The sequence below is a fragment of the Platalea leucorodia genome (assembly GCF_965183815.1).
Source record: "Platalea leucorodia genome assembly, chromosome: 4".
In the NCBI taxonomy this organism is placed as follows: Eukaryota; Metazoa; Chordata; class Aves; order Pelecaniformes; family Threskiornithidae; genus Platalea; species Platalea leucorodia.
Window position 1 is genome coordinate 71,741,453 of NC_138826.1, and position 26,946 is coordinate 71,768,398.

Consider the following 26,946-nt stretch of genomic DNA (forward strand, 5'->3'; position numbering starts at 1 on the left):
TTTATGTCTTCAGCTGCTGAGGGAAAAGTTGGTGCTAAGAGAACAAGTGGGGCTAGAGTGATGGGAAGGATAGAAGAGCGTTTACAGAATTTGTGGGTAAGCAACTGGCTGTTGTGTGGACAATGTTACTTCTCAGAAGCAAAAGCTGAACATTTTCTTGTTTTTTTTTCTTTTTCTTTTTTCCCTGAGAGTTGGTGTCAGAAGATCAGAGTGTCTGTTAATCCATGCCAGCCCTTCTCCTGCAGAGAACTGTTTAAATCTGGGAGGAAGAAGCCTTATCATTTGTGTTCTCAGACACAGATGCTTATTATGCTTTTGCAGTGTTTTACAGCTGCTTATCTTGGAGTGCTGTAGCAAGCCACTTCCAGACTGCAAGTGCTCACTGGAAAGCTCACTGAGATGCGAAGGCAATATAACCTTGTACTATTGAGCACTATAAACAACTTGGACAGGGCCTGCTGGATGAATCCCTGGGGTTCCTTCTTTTAGTGGTTTGCAGTCATAAGTAGCTTTACTGAAAAGGGGAAGCTGGAAAACCCATCCCAGACGTGCAAATGTTAGTTTCTCCCAGGTTCTTTCCCAAGTAAGTGTGAGTGACTGACATATCCCAGCACTGGCTTTATCTGCTTAGTATAGGTGGCCCTTGCTGTCTCCCACACACAGTTATAAGGTTGATCTTAAAGTCCAAAATATCTCTCTCTGATTACTGAACTATTCCATTGTTGTTCTGGAAAACCCCTATAAAAATCTGCTGGGAACTGGTATCAGGAAAGTAAGGAGGGGAGCTATGTGGGCTGTTTCATCGTCTGAGCTCTATCACCAGGTTTATTTTAGAGGAGCCTTGCTCCTGGCTCATTGCAGAGGTACTCAATTGCATGTTGTCCACATCCTAGTCCAATTCATCGCAGAAAATCCTTGTCAGAAGCTTTCCCAGCTCCCTTCAGGGAACTGTATTCCACAGCCTAATACACTTTGCTTCTATGATGCTACCCCTAAAATCTCTTTCAGGCTTATTGCATCTATACCCTTTTCACCATTCCGGTCCCTTCTCCATGGGCAGTGTATTCGGAGAACGATGATGTATGGTGTGTTTTTTTAGTATTCATAATTAAATACAGAACTCACAATATGTGATGGAAAAGGTTATGAAAGTTGACCTGTTTTTTGACATTCTTTCAATCAGCAATGCTGTTACTGTCTCAAGGAGTTTGGTAAATGACAGTGTGCTCTTTCTAGCTGATGGGTAGGTATGAAACCAAGAGGAAATTCCAGTCTCTGGAATTTAATTTTCCTGTGGGGAACTTAAATACTAAGGGATTTAATTTTCCTGTGGGGAAGTTGTGTGTGAGCGATCTGTCTGTCCCCCGCCATGTTCTTAGATGCTAATTGAATTCTCTCATCACCATTTTTTTTTTTTTTCTTTTTATAACAGGATAGTGACCTCTGAGAACAGCATTTCTGGACCTGTTGACAGCCTCTGCTACTCGCCTTACCTAGCGCAATGTCAGGTGAGCAGGCAAAAATGGACACGGTATCTTCTTGTTTGGTTGCTTGTTCTTTCTTCAGCTGCAACTTAGTAAAAGAAAGTTACTGGTTCCAAGAGCCGTTAATTAACATTAACATCCTGTCTGGGCAAATTGGGGGAGAGGAAGCCACCCGAGTCTTTGTGACTGAGCTGCCTTTTCACTCAGGGTGATCTCAGTTCCTTCTTTTACCCTGTGCTGAAGCCTGCAGAAGCTGCTTCAGTCATTGAACACAGAGGAAGAAGGAGGATGAAATGCAGTCTGCCTTCCCCATTTTTCTTAAGATTTGCTTGCTTCTGTTCTTCTCCCAAGATTTGCTCCAAAATGTGTGGCTCACTTATGATCTGAGAGATTTTTGCTGTACAATGGTAGCTCTAGGGCAGGCAGAAGGCTGAAGAATTTCTGGAGTTCAACTGTGGACTACTGAACTTTACTAAAATTAGGTCTCTTTCTTACGGTGGCCAACTCTCCGACCCCATATTTTTGTCTAAACTTTCCTTCCTGGTCCAGCTGGTTACTTCAGGGCATATAACCCTGAGGGAGGCTATACTTCAAAGCCAAGTAAACCTTTTTCTCGGTGATGTGCATAGTGGAAGACCTGGGACATGCTTATCTGCTTCAGTTGCAAAACTTGATGTCTCTTTTTATTCCAAGGGAAGCTATTCAGTGGGACACTACCTGAGACTGGAAAGGTACTTATCTCGAACACAAAAGACCAAGATGATAGACATACTTCCATTGCTGCAGCTCTCTATACATAGTCCGGCAATATTCCAGCCCTTCTGGAGCCAAGGCAGCAGTTGAGACTCTTGCTGAGGGCTCTGATTTCCCATTTTGATGCCTGGGTGACAAAGTTTCAGCGAACTCTAGAGTGCTGCTGGAGCTGGGGTCAGTGCCGCTATAGGAGGCATTTACTTCTCCATAATAATTTTTTTTTAAAATGGTTCCCCTGACTTGGCACTGATTGCACAGCTTTTCCAAGCAGGAAAAAGATCACTTGATGCCATGGAGCTATTTCTCTTCCCTAAAAGCCCCTTTCTTAGAGGGAACCCCATTTGGCCTTCCTGCTTCTTTTGCTCAGTAATAAGGGTCAAAACCATCTGAAATTACTTGCTTCCTTGGTGAAGTGGGAGCTGTCTCAACACCTAGAGTACCAGTAGTGACAAACTGCTGAGTGAGTCTTTCCCTTGCTGGAACAGTCTGTATTAAGTTACGTCTTCCAAGGGAGTCCTTCTAGGTTTTCACTGCTATATGTTGATCTCTTTCTGTTTAGGCCATCACACTCCGTCTGCTGGGGGTCCCTTCTCAGCACTCACTCCCAGCATTTGGCCTCAGGAGATCCTGGCAAAATACACACAGGTACAGTGTGGGGCAGGGAGAGGGTGTTCTCTGCCTCTGCACAGAAGTAAAGGCACCCTGGTGATTTCTGGTGGTCTCTGAAAGCTGCAGGGAGAAGGAGGGAGAGGTACCCTTCTCCTCCGGTGGTTTAGTTGTGGATGCTTGTTTGCTACTTAAACTTCATGTGTTTTGTGGCTGCACCCTGGCTCTTGCAAGAGGATCTTGCAGAGCACAAAGAAACTTGTGTGAATTATTGCCCTGCTGTTTTGCAACTATTGCTCCACTGTAAAAATGTTGACACCCTCAGGGAGTCTCTGTCGCCATCAAGCTACTCTGGATGGCTTGTGCATGGCAGGAAATGCTAGCCTCAAGACTTGTCACCAGGTGGGCAGAGCAGGAAGGAAGGAAGCAGCTGTGGAATTTTGCAACTTACCCGCAGTGTTTGCTGAAGGCAGTTATACTCAGTGAAGCAGATTGAAGCTTATTGTGGAGCTATGATAGAAGCACGCTTCTTGGGTGCTGCCTGGGTGCAATGCTTGCGAGAGACCCCACAGGAGGGGCAGGTGAGCTTGCAGGAAAGGGGAGGTATCTGTAGGTTTTCACTCCTTAAAAAAGCCTGGTTGTAGCCTCCAGTGTGTATCCCCCAATGCCAACCGTGAGGAAAGTTGAGATTTGGGTCGTGGACCTTAATTTCCTTTGGCCTATAATTTGAGCTTGCTTCACAGGTGCAAATCCCAGTTTTGCCTGCTGTCTTTCAGAGAAAATCTGAAAGCAGCAGGCAGGAGATGGAGCAATACAGAGAGCTGAATTTGCAGTATGCGTGCACTAGGTGACAGAGGACTGCTGTGTATTAGAGATGCAGGCAGTAGAGACCACTTTAGCTGGTGTATGTGGGTTCCTCAGTCTGTGAGGAGGGCTGTGTTCCCCTTCAGGTGGGGAAGTTCTGATCTTGGTATGATGCTGCACTCAAGCAGAGGTACCAAGCCCTGCTGGAAAAGGGATTGCTGGGAAAATCTGTATAGGTGGGAAAGCAGGGCTTCACGACTTCCATGGAGAAGTCAAAATAGGGGTGGCATGCAACACCTCCCCAGCTGGGAATGGTAGTGGGAGGCATCAAAAATAAAAGGGCAAGGAGTATCATTGCTCAGAGGACACAGTGCGGGCAGTGGTGGGATGGGGCAATATCCACATGTCTCTATTCAGTTGTTCAAGACTGGTGATAGTGTCTGTTCTCCTTCCTCACGCTCCCCAGAAAGAAGAATCCATCGAGCAGCCAGAGTTCCACTATGATGAATTTGGTTTCCGAGTTGATAAGGAAGGTAAAATCAGTCCCATCCCTAACCCTTCCGCTGTGTCTGGGTCCAGCCCTTCCCGTGCTTCGGGGTTATTTTTACAACCATTCTGTGCTAGGTCTCATCTACCCACCCGTCGTCATCTTTCTGTATCCTACCATTGCAATCAAGGGCCGTACATTAGACGTGCTGGCCTTACGGGGGTCTGGAGCATAGAATATGCAGCAGAGTCATTTCCGTCCCCTTATGCTTGTGCCGTGGGTAAGAGAGAGAGGAAAGTTAAGAAGTTATCATTTCCACTAGCAGCTGCATGCTGGGGAAGGGCAACTTTCCCAGTTGACAGTGGGGTCTCTGTTGTGGTCGGTAGCACTGTAAGCACCGACAGCAGGCACAGTGACACGTGCTGTCTGTTGAAAAACTTGTGACCAAGATGAGTGGCAGCAGTATGTGTTCTGCCCAGCCTAGGAGCTTGGCAAAGTGTGGGGCAAACTGTAGGGGCGGAACCCACATCCTACATTTTCTGCAAGATATAGAGGCAGGAGACCAAACAGAAGGAGGTGTGGAGAGCTATTGCAGCTGGGCAGCTGGCTGCCTTTGCAAAGAGAAGGAGAAAGGAGTGGGGGATGTAGAAATTGCTTTATGTGCTCTGAGAGGACATTTCCAGGGCTCAGGCCATACAGTGCAAGAGCAGAAATTGTTTGCATGTGTGCCCTGAGGCACCTTGAGTCAGAGGATCCTCTTTGAAGCAGTGACCTGTAGATGAGGACAGGACACAGCAGTTTTCTTCAGCCAGAACATTTGATAGACTTGTGCATTATAAAATCAGCAGAAAGACTTGGACTGCATTGTTGGGATGTGTTACGTGATGAAGGACAGAGTGCCTTACGTCAAACCTGTACTTGTGCTAAAGTTTCTATTTTAGAAAGCCAGCCTCAGGTTAAGGTGCTCTCATTGTGAATTTGGAAGTGTTCTTATGAAAGCTTTTTTGGTGATTAAATATCCCCAAAGTTAACATTTTGCACCTCATTACTTGCGTGAGCATATAGCTTCTGCTTGCCACCTCTGAGGCTTGCTATGCTTTTGTCAGCCTGATTTACACATCCTTACAAAACCCAGCAGGATGACTGCTGTCTGGGTCTTGTTTAATTCCAGCCACACTCTGCTCTAAATCATGAGTAAGTAGAGACTAGAAGCCTGCTGACAGCTTCTTAGTTCTCAAGGCCCCAATGCCTTTTGCTTATGACCATAAAATTTGCTGCATGGAGAAGACAGACAGAAACCAAGCTTTACCTTTCCATGCTCTGGCTGAACGACGTGAATGTTTTTAATGTGCTTGCTTCAGATGGCCTTCTTACTCCCCACCCTGCACTATGTTTGTTCCTTCTCCTCCTCCCTCTCTCACTTGTCTCTATTTCATTCTCCTCCCTTTGCTGAGGCAGATGGTGCTGAGCCAAACTCCAGCAAGCTTCTGGGGGTCCCACTGACGGAGGAGCCACAGCAGAGGCTCAAGTGGCAGGCTCATCTGGAATTCACACACAACCATGACGTGGGAGACCTCACCTGGGACAAAATTGAGGTCACCCTACCACATTCAGACAAGCTGCGCTCCCTGGTGCTAGCTGGCATCCCGCACAGCATGAGGCCACAGGTGAGAGTGCTGCCTGTTCTGGGCAGGCTGTCCTGCCTGGAGTAAGAGACAGTGGAGCGAGACTACTTCCTCTTGGTCGAGAGGGCTCCAGATTATGGCTTTCTGTGGCTGTCTTAGTGACCGTTCCTATCTCTGTTCACCCTGTCCCCCCAGCTGTGGATGCGCCTGTCGGGGGCCTTGCAAAAGAAGAGGAATTCAGAGATGTCATATCGGGATATCGTGAAAAACAGCTCTAACGATGAAACCATTGCTGCCAAACAGGTAGGCAATACTGCCTAGTGCTGACTGGGCACGGGCAAGATTTGCTGCGTGAGGAGGAAGGGGTGTCTGCCTAACACCTGCAGCAGGGACAGCTGAGAGGCCGTGTGTGGCTGAACCCTGCTAAAGCTTAATCCTGTTGGGCATATTTCTCCTCTGTTTTGTTGGAATAGCAATTGTGCAGCTCCCCTTGTTCCTAGGACAGCAGGGAAGGGGTTGGACCCATGCTGCCTGCAGGCTAGAAAACAGGGCTGCTGTTGCATCTCAGCAAACATCCTGGTATTCATTGAGAGAAGTGAAGGGTGAAGGGCTGACAGATGCACCTCTGTTGAAGTAGTGGCAGCTGCTTCTAGGGACTTTCTTTGTTCCCTCAAATACAAAGTCTCTGAACACCAACAAGACTGTTACAGGGTGTTTCCCTTCTTCCTCTGACCTCTCCTTTTGCGGGAGGAGGCAAAGGCTGTGGCAAAAGAAACTGAGCTGTGCGCCTGTTCACATCTCACTAAGAAGTTAGGTTCAAGATGTTTGGAAGGAGGAGCAACACTGCCCAAGGGAGATCTGTGGGCTGTTCACCTCCAAGTCCCCTGTCACAGATGTGGCCAGGTTGTTGGTTTCTTTCTGGGATAGGTTTGTTGGGAAGCCTTGCTTGAAGGCCAAGCAGATGAAATTCCCAACTAGTATGCCTACTATTCTCGGTGGTGAAGCTAGGGGCTGAGTTTAGGCAAGTATTTCTTGGGAGACACCAAGTCGCTGTCTGCACTGGCATTTTCCCACGTGTCAGTGAAGGCTGTTAAACTGACCCCAGGTGCTTGGACAGGGCCATCTTCTTTGGTGCCTAAGGACTTATGCATGAGTGTGGGGAAGCACAGTTCCCTGAGGCAAGAGGCCATGGGGAAGTGCAGAGAGCAATTGTTCAGATGCTGCTAGCTGACCCTGTCCTTGCTTATGGCTGTCTCACAGATTGAAAAGGACTTGCTCCGCACGATGCCCAGCAACGCCTGCTTCTCCAACATGAACAGTATCGGGGTGCCACGGCTACGCAGGATACTACGGGGGCTTGCCTGGCTCTACCCAGAGATTGGATATTGCCAAGGCACTGGCATGGTAACCTGCTCTCAGAGTGTCTTTATGATAGGGATTGTTTTGTCTGTGGTGGCTATGCTGGGGCAAGTGATTTGAGGCAGTGCCGCCAGACACTGTGGCCTCCAGATGAGCTGAAGGGAAAGTCCTTCCACGTGGAACATTTTTCCTAGGGAAGGGAGAGCAGAGCAGCACCACGTGTCCAAAGATGTGGAAGAATTCAGTCCATCTGTTGGGGAGGGACAGGCATTACACTGAGGAGAAATCACTTCAGTGGGAGACTGCAGGAGAGCTGCAGCTGCGGAGGAAGATGTTGGTCACTGAGATACTGGTCCATCGCTCCATGTGAGGAAGTGGGGAAAGAGTTCTGCTCCTCTTAGGACATGCAGTTCTTCTTCCTTCAAAATCCTAGGTGGCTGCCTCTCTGCTGCTCTTCTTGGAGGAAGAAGATGCCTTCTGGATGATGTGCGCTATCATCGAGGAACTGGTTCCTGCCTCCTACTTCAGCACCACCCTGATGGGCGTGCAGACCGACCAGCGTGTCCTGCGACAGCTCATTGTGCAGTACCTGCCCCGTCTGGACAAGCTGCTCCAGGAGCACGACATTGGTAAAAATGTGCCCTAGAAACCATAGTTTTTCTTGCCAGGGTGACACGCAGACAAAAATTATTGTTCTTGTTTCACAAAGGGAGAGCAGCAGGGCTAGGAGCATACCTCCTGGCCCTGGAGGCAGTGCATGGTTGTCTTTGAGCTGGGAGGAGTGCATTTAGGAGAGTCCATCTTCACTGGTTGGCTGAATTCCCTTTGTCATGTTTCTTTTCCGCGTCTTTATTCACAGAGCTCTCCTTGATCACCTTGCACTGGTTCCTCACCTCCTTCGCTAGTGTTGTCCACATCAAGCTGCTGCTACGTATTTGGGACCTTTTCTTCTACGAGGGCTCTCTGGTGCTGTTCCAGCTCACTTTGGGCATGCTCAGTATGAAGGTAATTCCCACCTCCTCTTCCTCCTTTATAGTATTTTGGTGTTTAATTCTGAGTTTTAGGGGCAAGAAGGTTTTGTATCCACTTCCTGTGTGTGGTTTGGGAATGTGCTCAGGAAGACAACTTCCTGCCTTCCTCAGAACTTGTGAAGTTCTTGTGAAGAACTTCCAAGGCACTTCACAGGATTCAGGGATTGCTGTTTACCCTGCCTACCTCATTTGTTCCCTTATAATTAAACCCCATCAGCTGCCCCCCTTTATTCAGTCTAGATTCCAGCCTGAGAGTCCATCTTACCTAAACCAAGATACCTCTTGATTTTGCACCACGTCTGAGCAGAGATATAAGGCCAAGGTTGTGGTCACGTGGGAAGCTTTTGATGGCACTGTCGAATGCTCCAAGAGATTAGCATTGTCCTGCCTACATTTGATTTGGCCGTTTTACATTTAACCACCTGATCTTTTCCTTTTTATGCGAAAAATAATGTTGTGGTTCAGCTTGCTGTGTGAAGGGCAAGGGTGAGCCTGCTGGGAGTGAGGGGAAGGTGGAGCACAGTTTGACATGGTAGGCACTCTGTAGTGTGTGAGACTGAGCAGCTTTCGTTTCCTTGTCCCCAGCAAGATTCCTGCTGTGCCCAATCCTGGTGGTGGGTGCGGAATAGCTTCTGTTTTGTCTTTGCTTGCTGATTTGTCTTCATTTCAATGATGGATGCTGTGATTCAAAAACATGCCAGCTAGAACTTTGGGGTCAGATCTCAGTGCAGTAGAGTAGTAAAAGATGCTGTTCCCCTCCCATAGGTAGCTTGGACTCTTCCTACTGAAGTTTTTATGGGATTATCTAGTTGTACCTGCATTGTTTCTGGCCCAGGCTATACACTGAATATAAAATTGTATCTAGCAGCCCCAAGAGCATAGCTGACGCGCTCATTGTTCTGTGTGACAAAATGACTGCATTGTTGCAGGAGGAAGAGCTGATCCAGTCTGAGAACTCTGCCTCAATCTTCAACACGCTCTCGGACATCCCAAGTCAGATTGAAGATGCAGATGTGTTGCTGCGGGAGGCCATGCGTGTGGCTGGCTCGCTGACAGATGTGGCGGTGGAGACCCAGCGTCGCAAACACTTGGCCTACCTCATTGCTGACCAAGGGCAGCTGCTCAACTCCAGCACCACTGTCAATAATTTATCCAAAGTGAGTGCACAGGGTCCCATCTGCCTCTGCTGCTCCGTTTTTACCATTCCCTTACGTGTTCGCTCCCAATTGCTGTTTGTGAGCAAGAGGTCCTCCTGTCTGAGAGGATTTTGGCTCCAGGATGACTGTGTCATTCAGTGGAGAAAAGGTGTTGGGAAGTGAGGGGGAGGTCTGTACTAATGAAATGCTGCCACATCTGTCCTGGTTGATAAATCCCCAGGTGAAAGGGATATTGACATTGATTGTAATTGTCATTACCAAGAGTTATGATGGAAAGTGATGCATTTTATTAATGGAAGCTAAAAGAAACAACATATGCTTTTGGCAGAATTTGCTTGGAGCATGTAGAGTAGGAACTGGAGTTAATCCATTAGTAAGAAACTGATACACTAAAATAACTCTGGAAGGAGGAGTAAGAAAACAGCAGCAGCCTTTGAGAAGCTGAATAAAAAATGCATCTGTGTTTAATGTTGGACTACAGTCTGCAGTTGCGGATGTTGTAGCTCCTGCTTGTCAAGCCTGTGTGGAAGACATACTCTTGATGCTCGTCTGTGTGCTAATCACAAGACACTCCTGCAATTCTATCATGTAATAGGCATCCACTTAGAAATTTATATATAATTACATGTAGAACTGCTTTTGGCAACAAGTAGAATTAGAACTAAAATTATTCACTGGAATCATGGTTGATTCTTGAACTTCAATTATGCTCTCATAATAATTGAGCTATAAATAACCCATTGCCCATGGAGCAGATCAAACAGTAGAGCTGATTCATTGCGTTAGAACTAGAACAACTCCTGTCTAAAATTGCCAGTTCACTTGCCTGCCCCTTCCAGTAGCAGCTGTCAGGACCTCTTGACCAGAGCTGACCTGTGTGGAGGATTGCTTTATTTTATTTCTGAAATCTGTCCTAACGTGTGCACTTTGTCCTTTCTCTTCCCTCTCCCTCAGATTGTGCGGCGCAGGACTCAGCGCAGGAAATCTGGCATCACCTCTCTGCTTTTCGGTAAGGACAATCCTGTGCCTTTCATGTGGTGTTGATGGATGTAGCAGCCTAAGAGGGAGGGAAATGAGCAAAGCAGGGAAACACTGGGACAGAGGAAGAGGAGAAGAGGGAGCCAGAACTGAAGAATCAGAGGGAAGAAGTGTAGTTTTCTATTTGCTTGCTTTGGTGTGAGCTCAGAAAGTGAATTTTAGGTTAGATGGTTAGTCCTTAAATGGTGACTAACAGCAGGCTGCAGCTCAGACCAGCTGTAATGTCCTTGCACTGACCAACACGTCAAACACATTTTCTGGCAGACCGTATGCAGTCCACAGGCTGGATGTTGTACTCTCCTGATCTTATTCTGATCAGTTCAGGAACATCTCTGAAGATCTGAGACAGGGCAGGATGGTCCAGTGTGTCATCCATCAAAATTTATAAATGCAAAACTCACTGATGTTTCCCCTTTGAGAGTTCGATGTTGTGAACACTTTTAAGTCTTAATTTTCTTTGTTTATGAGCTAAGCCAGCATATGTCCAGAAATCAAACGGCCAGAATAGGTTTTGCATGGGTTTAAAAGTAACTTGCTTCTGTGACTCCATAGTAGCCCTTTCTATTGTAAGCCTCACTGTCATCACCTTCCTTGCAACTGGTTAGCTTTCTTGAAATTGCCACATCTCACCACAGAAATTGTTTTTCCGGAGGAGGACAACATACTGAATTTGCAGAGTTCAAACAGCATTTCTGTTGTGGTTGAAATGTCCTGAATAAATCTAAAGCTGGGTTTTACCAGTCTTTTCAGAGAAGAGCTTTTCTGATGTTCTCCAGGAAGCCGATATATTGTCACAGGCTTGCTACAGGTACATACAGCATTACATACAAAAGTTATGGTAGAAGACCAATGAAGCTGTAAAGTCAAGCATGCAGAAGTGAAGAAATGCAGGAAAGTTGCTTGTGCAACCTAAACTCAGACCTCTTGTATGTAATGTTGTCATACAGTCAGTACAGACTGAACTGGTAGGGAACTTAGCTGCCAAATGCACCTTTCTTGTGCCTCAGATAGTCTCCTTGCCCACATTTCAGTAGCTTTATGAAAGCTATAGCGAGTTATACCCATGCACAAAGATTAAGTTTAAGCTTCAAAATGTATCAATGGTAGAACTGAGATGATTGATAGTGTTTTCTTATTTTAGTAGGGTTTTTGTACAGTGACTATCGTGGTTTTTACCTTATATTCTTAATAATTAAAACATTGGTTAAAATAGAGAAGAGCAAGAACTTACCCAGAACTTAATTCTTCTTCCTTAGAGTGAATGCGGATTTAGTAGTGACTTGGACAGGAGTTGTAGAACCACAGGAGTACTGTTTAGAAGGGACCTCGAGATGCCTGTAGTCCAGCCTCTCCTGCGCAAAGCCAGACTCTTGCTCATGCTAGATCACGTCGGCCAAGGCTTTCTCTAGCTGAGATTCAAGTAGTTGGACCAGATTTCTAATGAAGGGATAGAAAGAAGAAACAGCAAAAGGTAGTTTGGCAGAGAACAAGATGTGCGTGTTGCCCTTTTCCTGTTGGATGAGCACCGCAACAAGGGAATACAGGAGAGCTAGTCCTCCTCTGCACAACTGTGCAGCTAGTCAGTCTTTGCAGGCTCAAAATAGAGCCTCCTCACATGTGGCCGATCCTGCACTGGTTTCCTGTTTTAGAAATGTACACGCAGGTGTGTCGGGTGCAATAAGGTGAATCTGGTGGACTTGCTTTCCTCTGTATCATGTCTATTCTACAGTGGGAGGGTGTGGAACTTGCTTCCCATGTCTCCTGCTTATGTTTGCGTGGGATTGATCTGAGTACAGAGGGAGGAGCACGGTATTTCGGCCAGAAGGGACTGAATGGTGACAGAAAGAATCAGTGATCTATGTAAATGAGGGCAACCCACTGAGCTACTGTGGCTGTAGTTGAGTAGTTTCTTTTTTAGTCACATTCTCGTTTAGCAACATGAATTTTCTGGGAATCCCCACCGTCTGCGTGATCACCTATCTATTTACAACCTTTGTATCTCTGAATCTGTAGTGAGACTTCTTACATGCTTTATTTCCTACCCCTGGCCACTGAGGAGGTTTTGTTAATTTTCATTGCTTGGACTGGGAGTAAGTATGCCCTACAATTTTTCTAGTCCAGAAGCAAAGTTCAGTTTTCTCTTAAGCTCTGTGTGCCTGATTCTCTAATAATTTAATTTAGCAAATAGAAAACAATTATAAAAATAATTCTAAATCTAATTTTGTGCTTCTATTTATGTTCTTAAAGTTTTAGTCTTTTTAATTAGGATCACTTGTGATTAAAAGATACTGTTAATCACTTTTCGATAAGTAGAAGCTTCATGTGTACATAGCTGTTGCAGCAGCTGTATAGCTCAGGCCCCACTTTATTCATATTGGTTTCTATAATGCTGTTAGAAGATAAGCAGAGTACTAATTTGCTAGCCAATGATTTACTTGGGTCTTGCATAAAAGATGTGTTTTTATAAAAATTGGAGTTCAGTGAAAAATACATTGTTTTAAATGTTGATTTTGTTAATCAAGCTACCACATCTTCAGTATATTATAGAGAAAGCAAAAACAGATGTATGAAAATACACTTTTAATTTGAAACAAACTGATTTTTTTTAGAAAAAAAAGCAAACGGTTCATTGTTCCCAAACATCATGTACCCAATTTTTAAGGCATTCAGATACATTAACTGCCTAAAGAATCCATCCCATTAGGTACCTTTTTGCATAAATTAATTGAGATAGGCCATCAAAACTCCTGGAGGAATTAGTGATAATTCAAAGATACTTTGGTAACCTTTACTTTGTACTTGTGACCATTTCTATACACCCAAGACCTTTGAAATCTGGCTGTTAGGGAAGTCGAGGTCTTAAGTAGATGGCGGCTTTTCTCTCGTGGCTCTGACTTCTAGACTGACACAGGAAAGTGGGCCGTCTTGGTTTTTCAAATCTTCTTCAAGACTCAGTGAAAAATATCCTCTCAGCCTGTGAGGTATGCAAAAATCAGAAGTAGTTCAACCAATAGCTGTTTCAGTTTCAAGAGAATTTCAGTTGAAGAGAATTTTTGTAAGTTCCCTAGTTTTGTGTCTCACCATTCAGCTGTCTACATACTGTGTAGACACTTCTCTAAAGTAGTAGGCAGTACCTTGGTATACTGAGTTATCCAGACAGATCAAAGATGACATTGTCCAGTTCCATATGTGGTTTGAAATACCAGCTCCTTAAAATTTGAGACAGTCCAATTGGTACTGGTTATTTACATTGTTGAATAGATTGGCAGTAAGTACCTGCCTTAGTGTCGGCACTTCTAACATCAGGCTTTTTTGATTTCTGTAGAATCAATGATTTCTAATGTTAACAAAAAAATAAATACCTCATACTTGTTTTCCTTTCCTTGCCTTCCCTCGGCTGTGTGGGCTCCCCCAGGGGATGACGATCTGGAGGCACTGAAAGCCAAGAACATCAAGCAGACGGAGCTGGTGGCCGACCTGCGTGAGGCCATTCTCCAGGTGGCACGGCACTTCCAGTGTGTGGATCCCAAGAACTGCAGCATTGTGAGTGGGAACAGCTGGATCTGCACTGCTGTCTGCTCCAGGCATGAGTGTTGAGTGTCCACCACAGGACAGGGCTGTTCAAATGCTCCTGGAGTGTGTGAGCTTGAGGAAGAACACGCCAGGTGCAATGGGTGGAGGGTGAGGGTTGCTGAACCCATCCTTGGTGGAGGAAGGCTGCGCTGAGAGGTTGTCTGCCTGCTAGGAGAAGGAAAAGGTTTGGGAACAGGGGCATGCAAGCTTTGGCAGATCAGCTGGGAGTCATCTGTTGCTTTTCATTCCTCTTTGCTCTTCATCCACATGCATGCTAGGATCTGACTCCAGACTACAGCATGGAGAGCCACCAGCGGGACCACGAGAACTATGTGGCCTGTTCCCGCAACCGACGACGACGAGCCAAGGCACTACTGGACTTTGAGCGCCACGATGACGATGAGCTGGGCTTCCGCAAGAATGACATCATTACGGTGCGTCAGCCTTTGAGACAGGGACTGGGGCAAGACCATGCAGACCCAACTTGTTTGGGATGCTGCACTGCCTCTTCTGCAAGAAAAGAAGGGAGGAGATCATCTCAGAGCCCCATTAGGAGTCCAAGGGAAGCAGTTGTTGTTTCTGGGGGCTGCCTGGGGATGAGGCATTATGTTCCTGTGAGTGTTGTCTTGTGGGTCATTCTCAATGCAACCACAAAATCCCTTTCCTGGCTGCCATACAGCTGAGTGAAAGATTGATTTCGTCCAACCTGGGTCCTCGTTTGACTGTAAAAGCATCCGTTTGCATTTTAGCTGTGGGCATCCCATTTGAAATTGGGGAAAACAGGGATAGCGTTGCATTTGCAGTAGCTTTTTGCCCTTGAAGGTCCTGGGCCACGTGAGAAGAGAACATTGGCAAAACAGTTGAGAAGAAAGCAGTTCCTCATTGTGCACACACAGCCGGGCAGCTGTAGCCCTCCTGGCACTGCACTCTCTTCAACCAGTGTTTTCCACTCCCTGTTTTTCAGATCATTTCCCAGAAGGATGAGCACTGTTGGGTGGGAGAGCTGAATGGACTGAGAGGTGAGAGGAGGATGGGTTGCACTGGGTAGAGTGGGGCTGGATGCAGAGCATCCATTCATCCACAGCAACTGCTCTGGCACGTTTGCAGCAAAGGCTCTGCCAGTTACCTGGAGCATCTGCCAGGGACAGGGGAAATGTTAAAGCAGGGTATGAGGGCAGTGGTGCAGCTACCTGGTTACTTCTTGCAGACAGCAAGTTTAGGCTCCATCCTCCTGGTACAGGGTGACTGGGTGCATGTCATCTCTGCTGCTTGTGCATAGTGTCCTGTAATTGGCTTCCTCTTGCAGTTGCCTTAATTCTTGTGATTTTGAGGCTGCTCACTTCCTTCTTTGGGGCTGGACCCTATGAACTGTGATTTATTCTCAGCTTCCACTGGGCTCTGGTCTTGTCTGTATTAGAGGTTTCTCAGTGTCAGACTGGCTTCTTTGTCTATTCTTTATAGGTTGGTTTCCTGCAAAATTTGTGGAGATCTTGGATGAGCGGAGCAAAGAGGTAATTAAAAAACCAAAACACAACAACAACAAACCCCCAACATAAAAAAAAGGTCATGTCATAGCTGAAAAAACATAGTTGAAAAGAGCCATATATTTCCTTTCTTGAGTCTGTTTGCTCTCTCTGGCTATTGAGCGCTTAGTGATGTGATCAGGCAGCTTATCTTCCTAAGCCTGTTTGCTCAACTTCCTGATGCCGACTGAGTGGAGAATGAGGGCCCCAGAGGGCTGCAGGGGGTAGCTGAGTGTGATGCCTGGGCTTGCAAGGCTCCTAGAGATGAGCTTTGGGAAAGCTGAGAAAGCAGCAGGCAGGTACGCAGGAGGATCCTGTGGGCAGTGTTTCTGCCTGCTCCCTGCTGGCTGTGCTCTCTTCCTCCTTTGAGGCTTTGCCTGTGAACCCTGCTCATGCTTTGCAGTCACCACAGTGGATTCTCCCCGAGCAGCTGTGCCTGAGGGGGCACCCTGTCTCAGTTCCTCTCGCAACCGGCAGTGGTGAGGTGCCACCTATTTAGAGCAGATACCTCAACGTGGCCCCAGGGCTGGGGTAATGGATAGGAGACAAACATCATCAGCTGTTGACCCAGGCAATTTGCAGGGGAAGTGGAGAAGGCCCTGTTCTCCCTCTCCTCCTCAGCATTTGGAGAGTGAGGAACGGCTCGAAGGCTGACCTGAGACCCCAGGAGAAGCCCCTAGAGAGATGTCACTATTGACATCTCGCTTGCTTCCTCACCCCCTTCTCAGGGCTGGTTCCTCAGATGCAGATCACTGGTCTGTGTGTAAACACACGCTGTACTGCTGAGCAGCTCTCCTCCCAGCTGTGGAAATAGAGAGGATCCCACTCATCCTAATTTTGGAATATCCTTTATGCTAACAGCGTGTCAGGGTGACACCTCGGAGTGGTGTACCAGCTGACCTGGGAATTCCCATCTACCCCCCTTTGCCTTGACTTTTAGCAGCTTACAGAGTCCCAGAGAACCCTCGGTGCAAGTCCTTCTCCTTACCTTAGCTCAGTCAGCATCACACCAAACCACAGCAGTTCCTACATGCTGAACGCTGCCAGGATGGTGCTGGGGTCACCTGTGTGGTCTCCTGGGCAGCACCTAGGCACAAAGGTCCTGGTGTCCCAGCGAATCCCAGGGGAGTAGCACTGAACACGGTGCCTTATGCAAGAGCCAGCAAGAGCATAAGGGATTAAGGGAGGGGGGGCTGGTGGGCACCTGGGAGTGGAAGATGTGTGCGCAGAGAAGCTGTAGGTGAGCGGATCACCTCCATGCTCTGCCCCCTTGTCAGTATGCTGAGAGCTGGCTCTTCATGTTCCTCAGTACTCCATCGCGGGAGATGACTCAGTCACAGAAGGGGTGACGGACTTGGTGCGAGGGACGCTGTGTCCAGCCCTGAAGTCCATATTTGAACACGGACTGAAGAAGCCATCTCTGCTGGGGGGGCCCTGCCATCCCTGGCTCTTCATTGAAGAGGTGAGATGTCTCAGTTCCCTTCTTTGGGGCAGCGTTGCCAGAGGGCTGGGGTGAGGGGGCTGTAGGGCAGAGTGTACTGACTGTCCCTCTGCCTTACCAGGCTGCAAGCCGGGAAGTGGAACGGGACTTTGACTCTGTGTATTCTCGCCTTGTGCTCTGCAAGACTTACAGGTAAGGCCGCTTTATTCACACGAAGTGGCTGGCTCTGTGCCCTGCTCCTGCGTGCTCATCAAACTGCTGCTGCTCTCCGCCTTGGGAAGGGTGGTGGTCAGCCCCATCCTCCTGTCAGTGTGGTGTCAGCAGGCTGCTGTGCCCGTGCTGACTTGGGGCTGGCAGTGGCTCTTGCCCCCTTCCTCGCACTCCTGTGTTTGCTTCTGGGGCTGTATCTTGCTCTCTCATGGCTGCAGGATCGCCTGTGGGCTCAGCAGTAGCAAGCAAGCTGTTGGGGTACGGAGGGGGAAGGGCCTGCTTGTGCCCGGGGTGGCTCCGGAGCTAGCTAGCTCTCTGCTGTGATCTTTGCAGGCTTGATGAAGATGGCAAAGTCCTCACTCCAGAGGAGCTGCTATACCGGGTGAGTGCTGCCCCCAGCCCAGCCAGAGCCCAGCTAATGTGGGGAAGTTTCCCATGGGGGCTGCTGGAGGGTGATGCCCTTCTCTAGGGAGATGCTCAAGAGTCTCCCAGACCTTCCCTGATGGGAAGCAGTAGAGACACCAGGTGCCTGGGGAAAGGCAGAAAGTGAAGCCATCAGGAAGGCTGGGCCCCTCTGATGCTGGCAGGTGGCACTGGGTGAGGGTGGGGAGCTCTGAGGAGGGGAGCATTTGGTTGTGTTGCTGAAATGGCTGCCCAGCCCTGCCTAAGGCTAAGCTGAGAAGGCAGTAATGACATCTTCCCACCCTGCAGGCGGTTCAGGCTGTGAACGTGACACACGATGCTGCACATGCACAGATGGATGTGAAGCTTCGTTCCCTCATCTGCGTTGGACTCAAGTGAGTCACCCAGTCCTGATATCCCTGGGCGGGGTGTGCGAGGAGGTCGGGAGAGGGCAGAGCGGGCTCAAGGGCAGCAGTTGTTTCAATTTACCTTCGGCCACAGGGTCTTTTTCTCCCTCTCACTGCAGCCACTGAGTGGGACCTGCTCCTTTCTTGTTCATCATGCTGGCCTGGCTCCTGGCTGGAAGAAGTAGCTCTCATTGCATGGAGTGGCTCACACAAGTTTACTGGGTTATCCTGGTCTCCCTGGAGACAGGACTGTGGGCTGGGGTCAAGGCTTGGGCTGGGAATAGACTGTCCCAAAGGGATGGGGCTTCTTCCCCTGGCTTCACCCGAGTAACATGCCTCTACCCCATCGCTGCAGCGAGCAGGTGCTGCACTTGTGGCTAGAGGTGCTGTGCTCAAGCCTGCAGACCGTGGAGAAGTGGTTCCATCCCTGGTCGTTCCTGCGCAGTCCTGGCTGGGTGCAGATCAAATGTGAGCTGAGGTGAGTCTGTCCTCGGGCCTTGCCAGGGTCTGGAGTGGATTTCTTCCTCCCCTGCAGGAGGTGGCCCTCACTATGGCTGGCTTTGGACCCTCTCCAGCGAGTAGCAGCGTGGGCTGCTCCGACATCCCTGCTGCAGAGATTTCCTTCTGTGCGCTGAGGCAGCAGCAACTGTCTAGACAGTTTAATGCGATGCACTATGCCTGCCTGATCAAGAGCAGAGCTTGGCTCCTGGGGAGCTGTCGTGACAAGCAGGCAGCCTCTGCCTGCAGCAACCTCCTGCTGTGCCCTGCACCTACTCTGATGGTGCCTTTTCCAGCCCCTGCTTGCCAGGTCCTCTGCCAGCCACTGTGAGTCCAAGCAGGGAACAGGGAATGTGCTAGGGAGACAGTCTGGCTGTTGCTGGCCAGGAAGGAGTCACTCACCGGCTGACTCCTGGTTAAGCAAGGGAGCGGTGTCAGGGGCTGAACATGGCTGAGCTCGCACAAAGCACATTGCTTGGAGCCCAGGGCACACGTCCGCACTGCTTGCTCCTGGCCCTCCCGCACTTTGCAAAGCCACATCCAGTCCCAGGGAGCCGCAGAGCAAACCCTGCCGTCACCACCACCACTCCAGCCCTGCTGCTGCTGCCGTCCTGCAGGAGCTGGCTTTTGTCTGTGCCACCCGGTTGCCTCTGGCCCCAGTGGGAGCATCTGTAGCCGGGAGCAGGCCTGTGTGTACACACCTCAGGGTGCCCCGTTCTCCTTGTGCTGCTGCTGTAAGGGAGGAAGGGAGTCCCCTCCACCTCTGTGCTGCGGTGTCCCGTGGCTGCTTTCTCGCAGCGTGGGGGCAGTGCTAGTTCAGCACAGCCGAAGGACCAAGTGGGACTGGTTCGTGGCTGGGCCCAGGTTTGTGTGGAGCAGGAGCGGATGCTTATGCCATATTTCTCCCAGCCAGCTTCCTGTGGAGGGCCTTGGCTCCCTCACTGCTGCAGGAGTTGGAGGAGACCCCACGTAGGAGTTTCCCCTGCGCCTGAAGGACTGACGAGCTTGTTGCCAGGTCTGAGCTGTGCATCCCTGTCCTAGGGACAGGGATGAGGCTGTGCCTGCAGCCCCTGCTTGGAGCCAGGTCCAGCGAGGGAGCTCCGCATGCCAGCCCCACACAGCACTTGTGCGTGAGGGTCAGGACACTTCTCTTACTCCAGGGAGAGAGAGAGAGGGGTGCAGAAACTCTGAGGTGCTACTGGCAGGAGTCTGCTTTCTGGAGAGGAACCTGCAATCCTCCGATTGCCGGCTGCGTGCGGTCCTCAGCCATACGTGTCTGTGGTCTAGCAGAGCCCGGGGCTGCCTGCGCCTCCCTGCGCTGCTGTGTCAGGCTCTGTAGGGGATGCGCTTGAGTCACGTCTTCAAGCTTCTCTTTCCAGCCTGGGCCTGGCAGGATGTGAAGGCCAAAGAGGAGGGGAAACAGGGGGTGAGTGGCTGGTGCTGTCCTTTCAACACCAACAAAACAAGGATTTCCATCTTTGTAAGCTTTGTGGCGTGCTGGGGCAAGCTGAGGAGCCGGTGCAATTGTGTGCCTGGGGGCAGCAGTTGTGGGCACGGGCTGGGGGTGTGATCTGGGTGGGCGTGCGCCTGTGCGTTACCATCGCTCTCTTCCATTGCAGAGTCCTCTGCAAATTTGCCTTCAGCCTCTCTCAGGACTGGGAGCTGCCAATAAAGAGGGAGGTGAGTAGGTGGTATCTCTCATTCTCTCTCTCAGCCACGGGCTTCACTTACCGCCTGCCCCTCCCAGCTTTGTGCTCCAGCCCATCCTCTGCCTCCTCTTGAGCCGGCACCAGAGGCCGTGGATGGGGCCGCTTTCCCTGCCAGGGCAGGCTGCGCGCGGGAGCTGTGTGGCAGTGCTGGCAGAGGGTGCTGCCTGCCCCTGCCCAGCTGGGGCAGAGGGAAATGGCAGGCCCCTCCCTTCCCCGGTGCTCTCCAAACCGCAGGGCCTCTCCCTGTTTCAGCTGCGCGGAGGTGGGAAGTGCAGAAGGCTGCTCTGTCTGGGTGCCGGAGACCTCGGCGTGCTTGGGCTCTGCCCGCAGACACAACCTCCCCTTTTCTGGGTGCGGTGCACTGACCCGGGTCTCTGTGTCATCCTGCAGGAGAAGGAGAAGAAGCCACTGAAGGAAGGGGTGCAGGACATGCTCGTGAAGCACCATCTCTTCAGCTGGGACATAGATGGGTGACCCCCACCCTGCCCCATCCTGGGGAACCTTCTCAATGGCGCACACTCCTCTCCCCCACCCCCATCATGTCTCACCCCCTGCCCTCCCCCACCCCACCCGCTTGTATCTGTGACAAAATCCCCCTCGCGGGGGGCTGCCGGGCCACCTGGGACAGATGGCAGCAGCGCCCAGAGGCCAAGCTGCAGACCCAAGGGAGGTGATGGTCGAGGGTGATGCTGCAAAGGGACAAGTGCGTTCTGGCCACAAAAACAAGTGCCCCCTCCCAGCCTTCTCCATCTCTGCCACCCTCCCCCCCATCTTCTGCTTGCCTCAGCCCTGCTTCCCCCCCAGTGCCTGGGGGAGCAGCCTGGCCCGGAGCCCCTCGTGCGCTGCCCCGTGGGCTGGCGGCTGCGTGGTGCGTGAGCGTGTCTGCTGCCGTAGCTGTGGGGAAGAGACAGCCCCTGCAGGGTGGCTTTGATCCGTGAGAGCTGGTGCCGTTGGCAGGTGGCACCGCGGGTGCAAGTGGAATTAGGCTGGTGAGAGACTCGTCGCTGTACGGGAGCAGGGATGGCACGTCCCCCCCCGCGCCAGCCACGGGCTCGCCTCTGTCGGGGAGAGGGATGGCAAACCCTGAAGCGCTTGGACAAGTTCCTCTGACCTGGAGCTGGGGCTGAGAAGGGGGAACCGGCATCAGCCTCATCCCGCCTCCCTGGCACTGGTGTGCGGGGTGGTGACAAGAGGTGCCCGGCTGCACCGGCCTGTTAGCACTGCAACAGCCTTAGGGGATGGGCCTTGTCTCCTCTGGGAGCAGACAAAAACCACCTCTCCCCTAAACGAGAGTGTTTCATGCTGTCATTTTAGTCTCTAGATGATTTTTACTGTTAACCAAAAAGCTGTAAATTAACTCCAGGAACGTGTATATTTTGGCACCGTTGTAGCTCAGGACGAGGTTCAGGTTGGAGCTGGCTCAGGGAGACTAACTCGTCCTCCTCGCCCTGCGGTGGCAGCAGGGACGCAGGTCAGGAGTGGAGAATTGCTGCTTTGTGGTGGTGGCTCTGGATATGGAGTCTGTGACTTTCTACTGAAAGCGCTTGTCTGGGAGCACAAACTACTCGTGAAATGACACTAGATTCTTACTTTCCTTTATTCAGTGGGTTTGTAAATAAACTGCATCTTGGGAGAGTGCTGGGCTTCGGCTTTGTTTTTTGGCAGGGCCAGGACTAGATTTAATTCTTAATTTCTGCCAATCGATAATTATGACCCCATTTCTGCGCTGGCCCCTGCCAGCGTCGAGCCGAGGTCTGTGCTCAGCCTGCGCTGGCACCGTGGGGGCCAGGCCAGGCCGCGGCCGGGGCAGGAGCTGTTCTTGCCTCTCTGCCGCCAGCCCTCCCTGAAGCGCAGCTCCGCGGCAGAGCCCCGGGAGGCCCTGACAAGCAAGAAATACTGAAGATGAAGGGAGGTAGGGACCCTGCGAGAGGAGGGCACGTAGCAAAGGGAGAGGGGCCGGTGGAAAACAGGGCTGGGTGGGGGTGGACAACAGCGTTGTCTGCAGGTTAACAAGCTTCTCCAGAAAGAGCCGGTGGTGTCTCTTCTGCAAAGCGGGACAGTAACAGGGCACAGGCCCTGGGAGAACCGCGTTCAGAAGCCCAAGCTCATGGGAGGGTGGAAGTTGCAGCATATTTACCGATGTGAAAATCAGTGGGTTTAGTCAAAGTCATTCCAGGTTGGCATCTGGCTGAGGAAAGCTGCAGTCCCACCTCACCATCGTAACAGCCGGGGTCCAGACCAGCCTGCTGGGCTGTGGGGAGCTGTAAAAGCTGCCCATGCTTCTCCTGTCGTAAAACCTACTTGTGGTTGCAGGGTGGGTGATTTCCATGTGCAGAGGGAATCTCCCTGCAGCTGAGAAGGAATGAGGCACCACCACTCAAGCTTCTTTTTTTTTAGGTTTGAGAAAGACCCCGAGGGATCACCCACCCTTAGCTGGAAAAGGCAGAGTGACCCCAAGCCCTCCCACCAGCACAGCAGACAAGTTTTTGAGCACGTGGCTGTTTGGAATTTTTTTAATAAAATGGATTTTTTTCAAATATTTGTAACTGAAAAAATAATTCAATTTAAAGAAGATCCATTCTCTCCCCTGTTAACTTGTCACTTTTATCCTTTTCCAGTTGAATACTCGCTCTGGATCCGATGCCCCAACACCATCCGTCTCAGATGGTGCTGACCACCCCTCGCTGTTTGCTGCATAGTGGAAGGGAGAGTGCGTGCTAGTCAAATACACGTTACAAACAAGTAGTGGTTACAGCAGAAAGATTCAGGATTACATTCAAGGTAGAGGCAGAACATCAGACTTTGTTTTTCCCAACGGGTGCAAAAATGTATGTCCAGGGGAATACCTCTTCCAACAAAGAACTATTGAACTATTATTCAAACAAATAATAGTAAGAAAGCAGAGAACGGGGGTAGCCTGCTCTGGGCACTGCTTGGGGAAAAGACTTTCTAATATTTCCTGGGATGAGGCACCATCTTCCCCTCTGCCCCCGTGCACAGGGATCTCGCCTGCTCTCCTGGCAGAAGCCCCGGTGCAGAGGGGCTCTGGCAGGGTAGCTGGGTTCCTCAGGAGGTGAGGCTCCTTGAGGGCTCTTAAGCCCAGCAGCCAATTTCAAGTATGTTGGGCAAAGTTAGGGTAATTAAACTCCTACAAAGTTTCACAAATGATGGTGGCTGGGTAAAGGTGAAAGGGAGCGGCTGTGAGCTCAGCCCTTCACCAGCAACCCTGGGGAAGCACTAGATCAGTAATGGGCATTGGCATCTCTCTGCCAACAAAGAGTGGGGTGCCCGGCCCAGTGCGAGGAGCCATGGCTGCGTCAGGCCAGGACTGCAGGTGGAGTGCTCCCACCTTCTTCTAGGAGCTCATTGCACTTCAATAATTTCATTCTTTCTTTATTTACTGGTTGCAGCTTTGTAATTATTTGTACAAAAGAAATCACACAGTCGGTTGGGGGCAGGGGGGGCTATTGCTCACTGTGGGCTAAAAGAAGCTGATTTTGCTTGAGTTTGACAAACAGGCAGCCTCACTTTTTCCCCTTAGCATTTGAAAGACCCTCTCACCCCCCCACATACTTTCCTCCTAAGAAACCACTTGCCTCCTCTGCCCACCTGGTCCCAGGGCTGGGCAGCTGCCCTGGGGGGAGCGGGTGGGAGCTCTGTAAGGCAATTGCTAATGCACTCACTGCTCCCAGCGAGCACCAGGGCTGCACCGGGACAGAGGTGAGGGAGGGCTCGGCGGGGTGAAGGAGGTGTCCACCAGTCCCAGTTATTCTGATTTTTTTAGGACACGACACTGTAGCTTGGGTAACAGAAAGCAGGCAGGGGGAAGGGGGTATCCTCTCACTCCAACCCGGACGCGGAGGGAGGCAGGTAAGAGGCTCTGACTTGCTTACAACTGGGGGCAGGGGAGAGGGGAGAGAAGGGGGCAGAAAGGAAGGAAGCTGCCAGCAGGCTCCCCCTGCAAATGATTAAGAAAGTGGCTCCCCATGCAGTTAACAAGCAAATAGGGCTCAGGAAAGCAGGAGTTTCTCCCAGCTGCGAAACAGGCATGACTGCACCTGGCTGCCAGTTCAGTGGCTGACAGAGAGCACGTCCTGCAGGGCTGGCATCCACCTGCCCCGCCGTGGGGCAGGGGTACCCGCACCCCTGCAGCAAGGCCTCCCCCTGAGAAGAGCGCCAAGTACCAAAGGGGCCGGGGGCAGCGTGTGCCCACGGGCACCTGCCCCTCCCCAGCCAGCAGCACCGCAGCCTGGCATGGGGGAAAGGTGGGGACAGCATCCTCAAGGAGCTATTAAAAGGCTGGCAGTTTACCCCTCCATTGCCTGAGCAGGGTCAGCACCTTAGTCCGTATGATTTCAAAAGCCACTGCCCCCCCGGCTCCCGCAGCCTGAGCAGCCCAGACCCAGCTCCGGGCCAAAGCAGGGGTAGCTGTGCGGCGAGGCGGCCGCGTGGGGCACAGCTAGGCTATGTCTCACCTAGTAAATACGGCGGTGAGTTACTACTAACAAACACAGGAATTTAAAAGTGACAGGAGTAACAGCACGAGAACGAGCCACAGGCCTGGGCTGCCAACGCAAAACCCTGCACAAGAAATAGCATCGTCATGGCTCTGGGGGCTTGGGGTGCTCGTCCGCCCACTCGTCAGTCAGCAGCTACCCCGAGGCACCAGCCCGGGGCCGGCTGGACACAGGGCGGCAGCTCACAGTGAGCAGCCCTTTGCTTTTGCCTTTTACCCCGTGGGCCTGGAGGGAAGGAGGAGCAGAGGTCTGCTGCCCATCACTTGCTTTCAGGGGAAAGCCCCACTTCTTTCCAGAAGAATAATCATCTTTTCCACTTTCCCCACTTCTCCCCAGAAAGGGGCCCTCACAGGCGCACTGCTGTGCTAGGACCCATGTTGTGCCACACCACAGCCGCTTTGTAGCGCCGCATCCCCTTCCTTGCCTGTTGGGTCTGACCCCCTCAGCTGCTGCTTTCCACTGGGGCACCTGCTGCAGGGAGGCAACAGCACAGCTGAAGGCAGGAGAGAGATTGCACGTGGCCCCTAATGATATGATGTTGCTCATTGCTAGCTGTGCCCCTCACGCTCCCCAGGACAAACAGACACTTTCTTGTCCCTAGCCCCCACTGCAGGCTGACAGCCTTGCTCACCTGGGGATGTCACAAGTGCTGGGGGGGAAGAGGGGTGTGCCTGAAGGCGACTCCAGGCACAGCCAGAGGTCTGGGGCAGCAAAGGACAGGTTTAACATACAAGGACCTGCATTTTAGCACCTTAAAAATCTGTTTTGCAGCCCAAAGCGAGTGAAGCAAGCAGGCAGGCCTCTGCCAAGCTCAGCAATATTTGGGAAACCAGCTTGGATATTACCAGGTTGGTGGGGAACCCTGGTTCCCTTTGGCTACACTTGGAAAAGGTGCCTGTTCTGCCCAGCTCCTCACAGCCCTGTGGCAGACCAGACCCTCCCGACATACGGCAGGTAGTGCAGAGGGCAGCCGTTCCGGCCCCCAGCCAGCATTCCCGCCTTTGCGTCATGCTCCGGTGGTAGAATCCCCTTCTGCAACCGTTAAACCAACCGTGCCGGGGCAGCACAACCCCCTCTATTTGCCAATCCCAGCAAGGCGTGGGGTGCTGCTTCTGGAAACAGCTCAGGCCCAGTCATGCTATGCCCCACTGAGAGGCGTGAGGGAACTTGTGCCCGGCAGCACCGTGCCCCATGTGCTGCCATCGCTGCTCCTGCCTGGAGAAAGAGGGGCTGCCGGCTCCGTTCTCACCCAGGCTGGGTCAGGCTGCACTGAGGGGGCAGGAGGCCACCAGCCCCAGAGCTCCTGCAGCCTCCTCTTGCCCCCCAGCAGCCGTTCTCCCTGCCCTGGCCTGGGCTGCTGCCCGGGCAGCAGTGACTCGAGCAGCAGGTCTGCCTTTGCCACCACTGCCGGCTTCGTGCAGGAAGGACACTGTTGGGGGAGGAGTACAAATACTAGGAGCTCATGTCTCTTTTTTTTTTTTTTTTTTTTTTTTTGGTTGACTGGCCTCTTCCCCCCGCATGCCCGTGCCCTCCCACTCCCATTCCCTTCAGTCTCTGCTCACAGAGTTACAAGCAAGAATCCCAGTGCAGCTGCAGATCGTGTCCATCAAGGAAGTCTGTGGAAAAGAGGCTGGGAGCCGCAGTGCTAAGGGGAGCCAGGCTCATGACAGGCCCCCCCGGCAGCTCCAGCCAGTCCATGCTGTCCAAGTTAGCCTCAGCCAGATCCAGGGCTATGCCCCCGGACGGCTCATGAGCAAAGTGCAATTCCGAGGTGTCCATAGGTGAAGGCGGGTGGTCCAGGATGGCCGAGCTGCTCAGCATCTCACTGTGGAGGTCATCAATCAGGGACAGGGGCTCCGGCCCATCGTGGCCTGCCGTCAGCAGCGGGAGGCCAGTGCTGCTCTCCAGGAAGTCCTCCAGCCGACCCACGGGCACCGGCTGCCCCAAGGACACTGGCACCGCCAGCTCTGAGGAATGGTGGCTGCTGGGCGGTGAGGAGCAGGCTGGGGCCACGGGCGGTTCTTTCCCAGCTGGGGACGACTGATCCTTGAAGTCAGCAGAAATCTCTGTACAGGGAACAACCGGGCAGGCCAGGGTGAGGAAAAGCTTGGCTGACCACCAGCAGGATCCCTCCCACCCACCAGGGCAACAGGGACCCCCCCAGACTGAGCCATCACTGACCATCACTTGGGATAAAGAAAGAAGTTCATCCTGTGCCCGCACTCAGCTGACTATGGGGAGTTTTCAGCCCACCTCCGGGGAATTCAAGCTCTGTCCAGTATCGCAGAAGACATGTGCTCAGGTCTGGTGCAGCAGAGCCAC

The 26,946-nt window shown here is 51.3% G+C and overlaps 3 protein-coding genes across 8 annotated transcripts in view; 2 read left to right on the forward strand and 1 right to left on the reverse strand.

Moving 5' to 3' along the window:
• The window catches only part of ADSL (adenylosuccinate lyase), a 44,091-nt gene extending 42,583 nt beyond the window's left edge, over positions 1 to 1,508 (forward strand). Inside the window, exon 14 of the mRNA XM_082309920.1 lies at positions 1,433 to 1,508. The gene's annotated coding sequence lies outside the window, so the exon portion shown is untranslated. The remainder of the gene's footprint in view (positions 1 to 1,432) is intronic.
• Positions 1 to 22,580, forward strand: part of SGSM3 (small G protein signaling modulator 3) — a 33,474-nt gene extending 10,894 nt beyond the window's left edge. For 3 of the 5 annotated variants that reach the window (XM_082309916.1, XM_082309914.1, XM_082309915.1), the window contains 21 exons: positions 1,433 to 1,508; positions 2,797 to 2,882; positions 4,114 to 4,180; positions 5,593 to 5,801; positions 5,955 to 6,062; positions 7,020 to 7,163; positions 7,552 to 7,747; positions 7,978 to 8,123; positions 9,079 to 9,306; positions 10,261 to 10,315; positions 13,760 to 13,887; positions 14,196 to 14,351; positions 14,882 to 14,936; positions 15,379 to 15,428; positions 16,750 to 16,902; positions 17,003 to 17,073; positions 17,425 to 17,473; positions 17,803 to 17,888; positions 18,256 to 18,378; positions 20,018 to 20,078; positions 20,498 to 22,580. In XM_082309916.1, coding sequence (XP_082166042.1) covers positions 1,502 to 1,508; positions 2,797 to 2,882; positions 4,114 to 4,180; positions 5,593 to 5,801; positions 5,955 to 6,062; positions 7,020 to 7,163; positions 7,552 to 7,747; positions 7,978 to 8,123; positions 9,079 to 9,306; positions 10,261 to 10,315; positions 13,760 to 13,887; positions 14,196 to 14,351; positions 14,882 to 14,936; positions 15,379 to 15,428; positions 16,750 to 16,902; positions 17,003 to 17,073; positions 17,425 to 17,473; positions 17,803 to 17,888; positions 18,256 to 18,378; positions 20,018 to 20,078; positions 20,498 to 20,581 — 2,262 coding nt within the window. In that variant the 5' untranslated portion in view covers positions 1,433 to 1,501 and the 3' untranslated portion in view covers positions 20,582 to 22,580. Of the gene's footprint in view, positions 1 to 27; positions 97 to 1,432; positions 1,509 to 2,796; positions 2,883 to 4,113; positions 4,181 to 5,592; positions 5,802 to 5,954; positions 6,063 to 7,019; positions 7,164 to 7,551; positions 7,748 to 7,977; positions 8,124 to 9,078; positions 9,307 to 10,260; positions 10,316 to 13,759; positions 13,888 to 14,195; positions 14,352 to 14,881; positions 14,937 to 15,378; positions 15,429 to 16,749; positions 16,903 to 17,002; positions 17,074 to 17,424; positions 17,474 to 17,802; positions 17,889 to 18,255; positions 18,379 to 20,017; positions 20,079 to 20,497 lie in introns of those variants that run through there. The other 2 variants (XM_082309917.1, XM_082309918.1) reach the window with 2 other exon arrangements.
• A 110-nt stretch (positions 22,581 to 22,690) lies between these two features.
• MRTFA (myocardin related transcription factor A) overlaps positions 22,691 to 26,946 on the reverse strand; it is an 81,674-nt gene continuing 77,418 nt past the window's right edge. For both annotated transcript variants that reach the window (XM_082310960.1, XM_082310961.1), the window contains exon 14: positions 22,691 to 26,690. In XM_082310960.1, the coding sequence (XP_082167086.1) occupies positions 26,191 to 26,690 (500 nt within the window). In that variant the 3' untranslated portion in view covers positions 22,691 to 26,190. The remainder of the gene's footprint in view (positions 26,691 to 26,946) is intronic.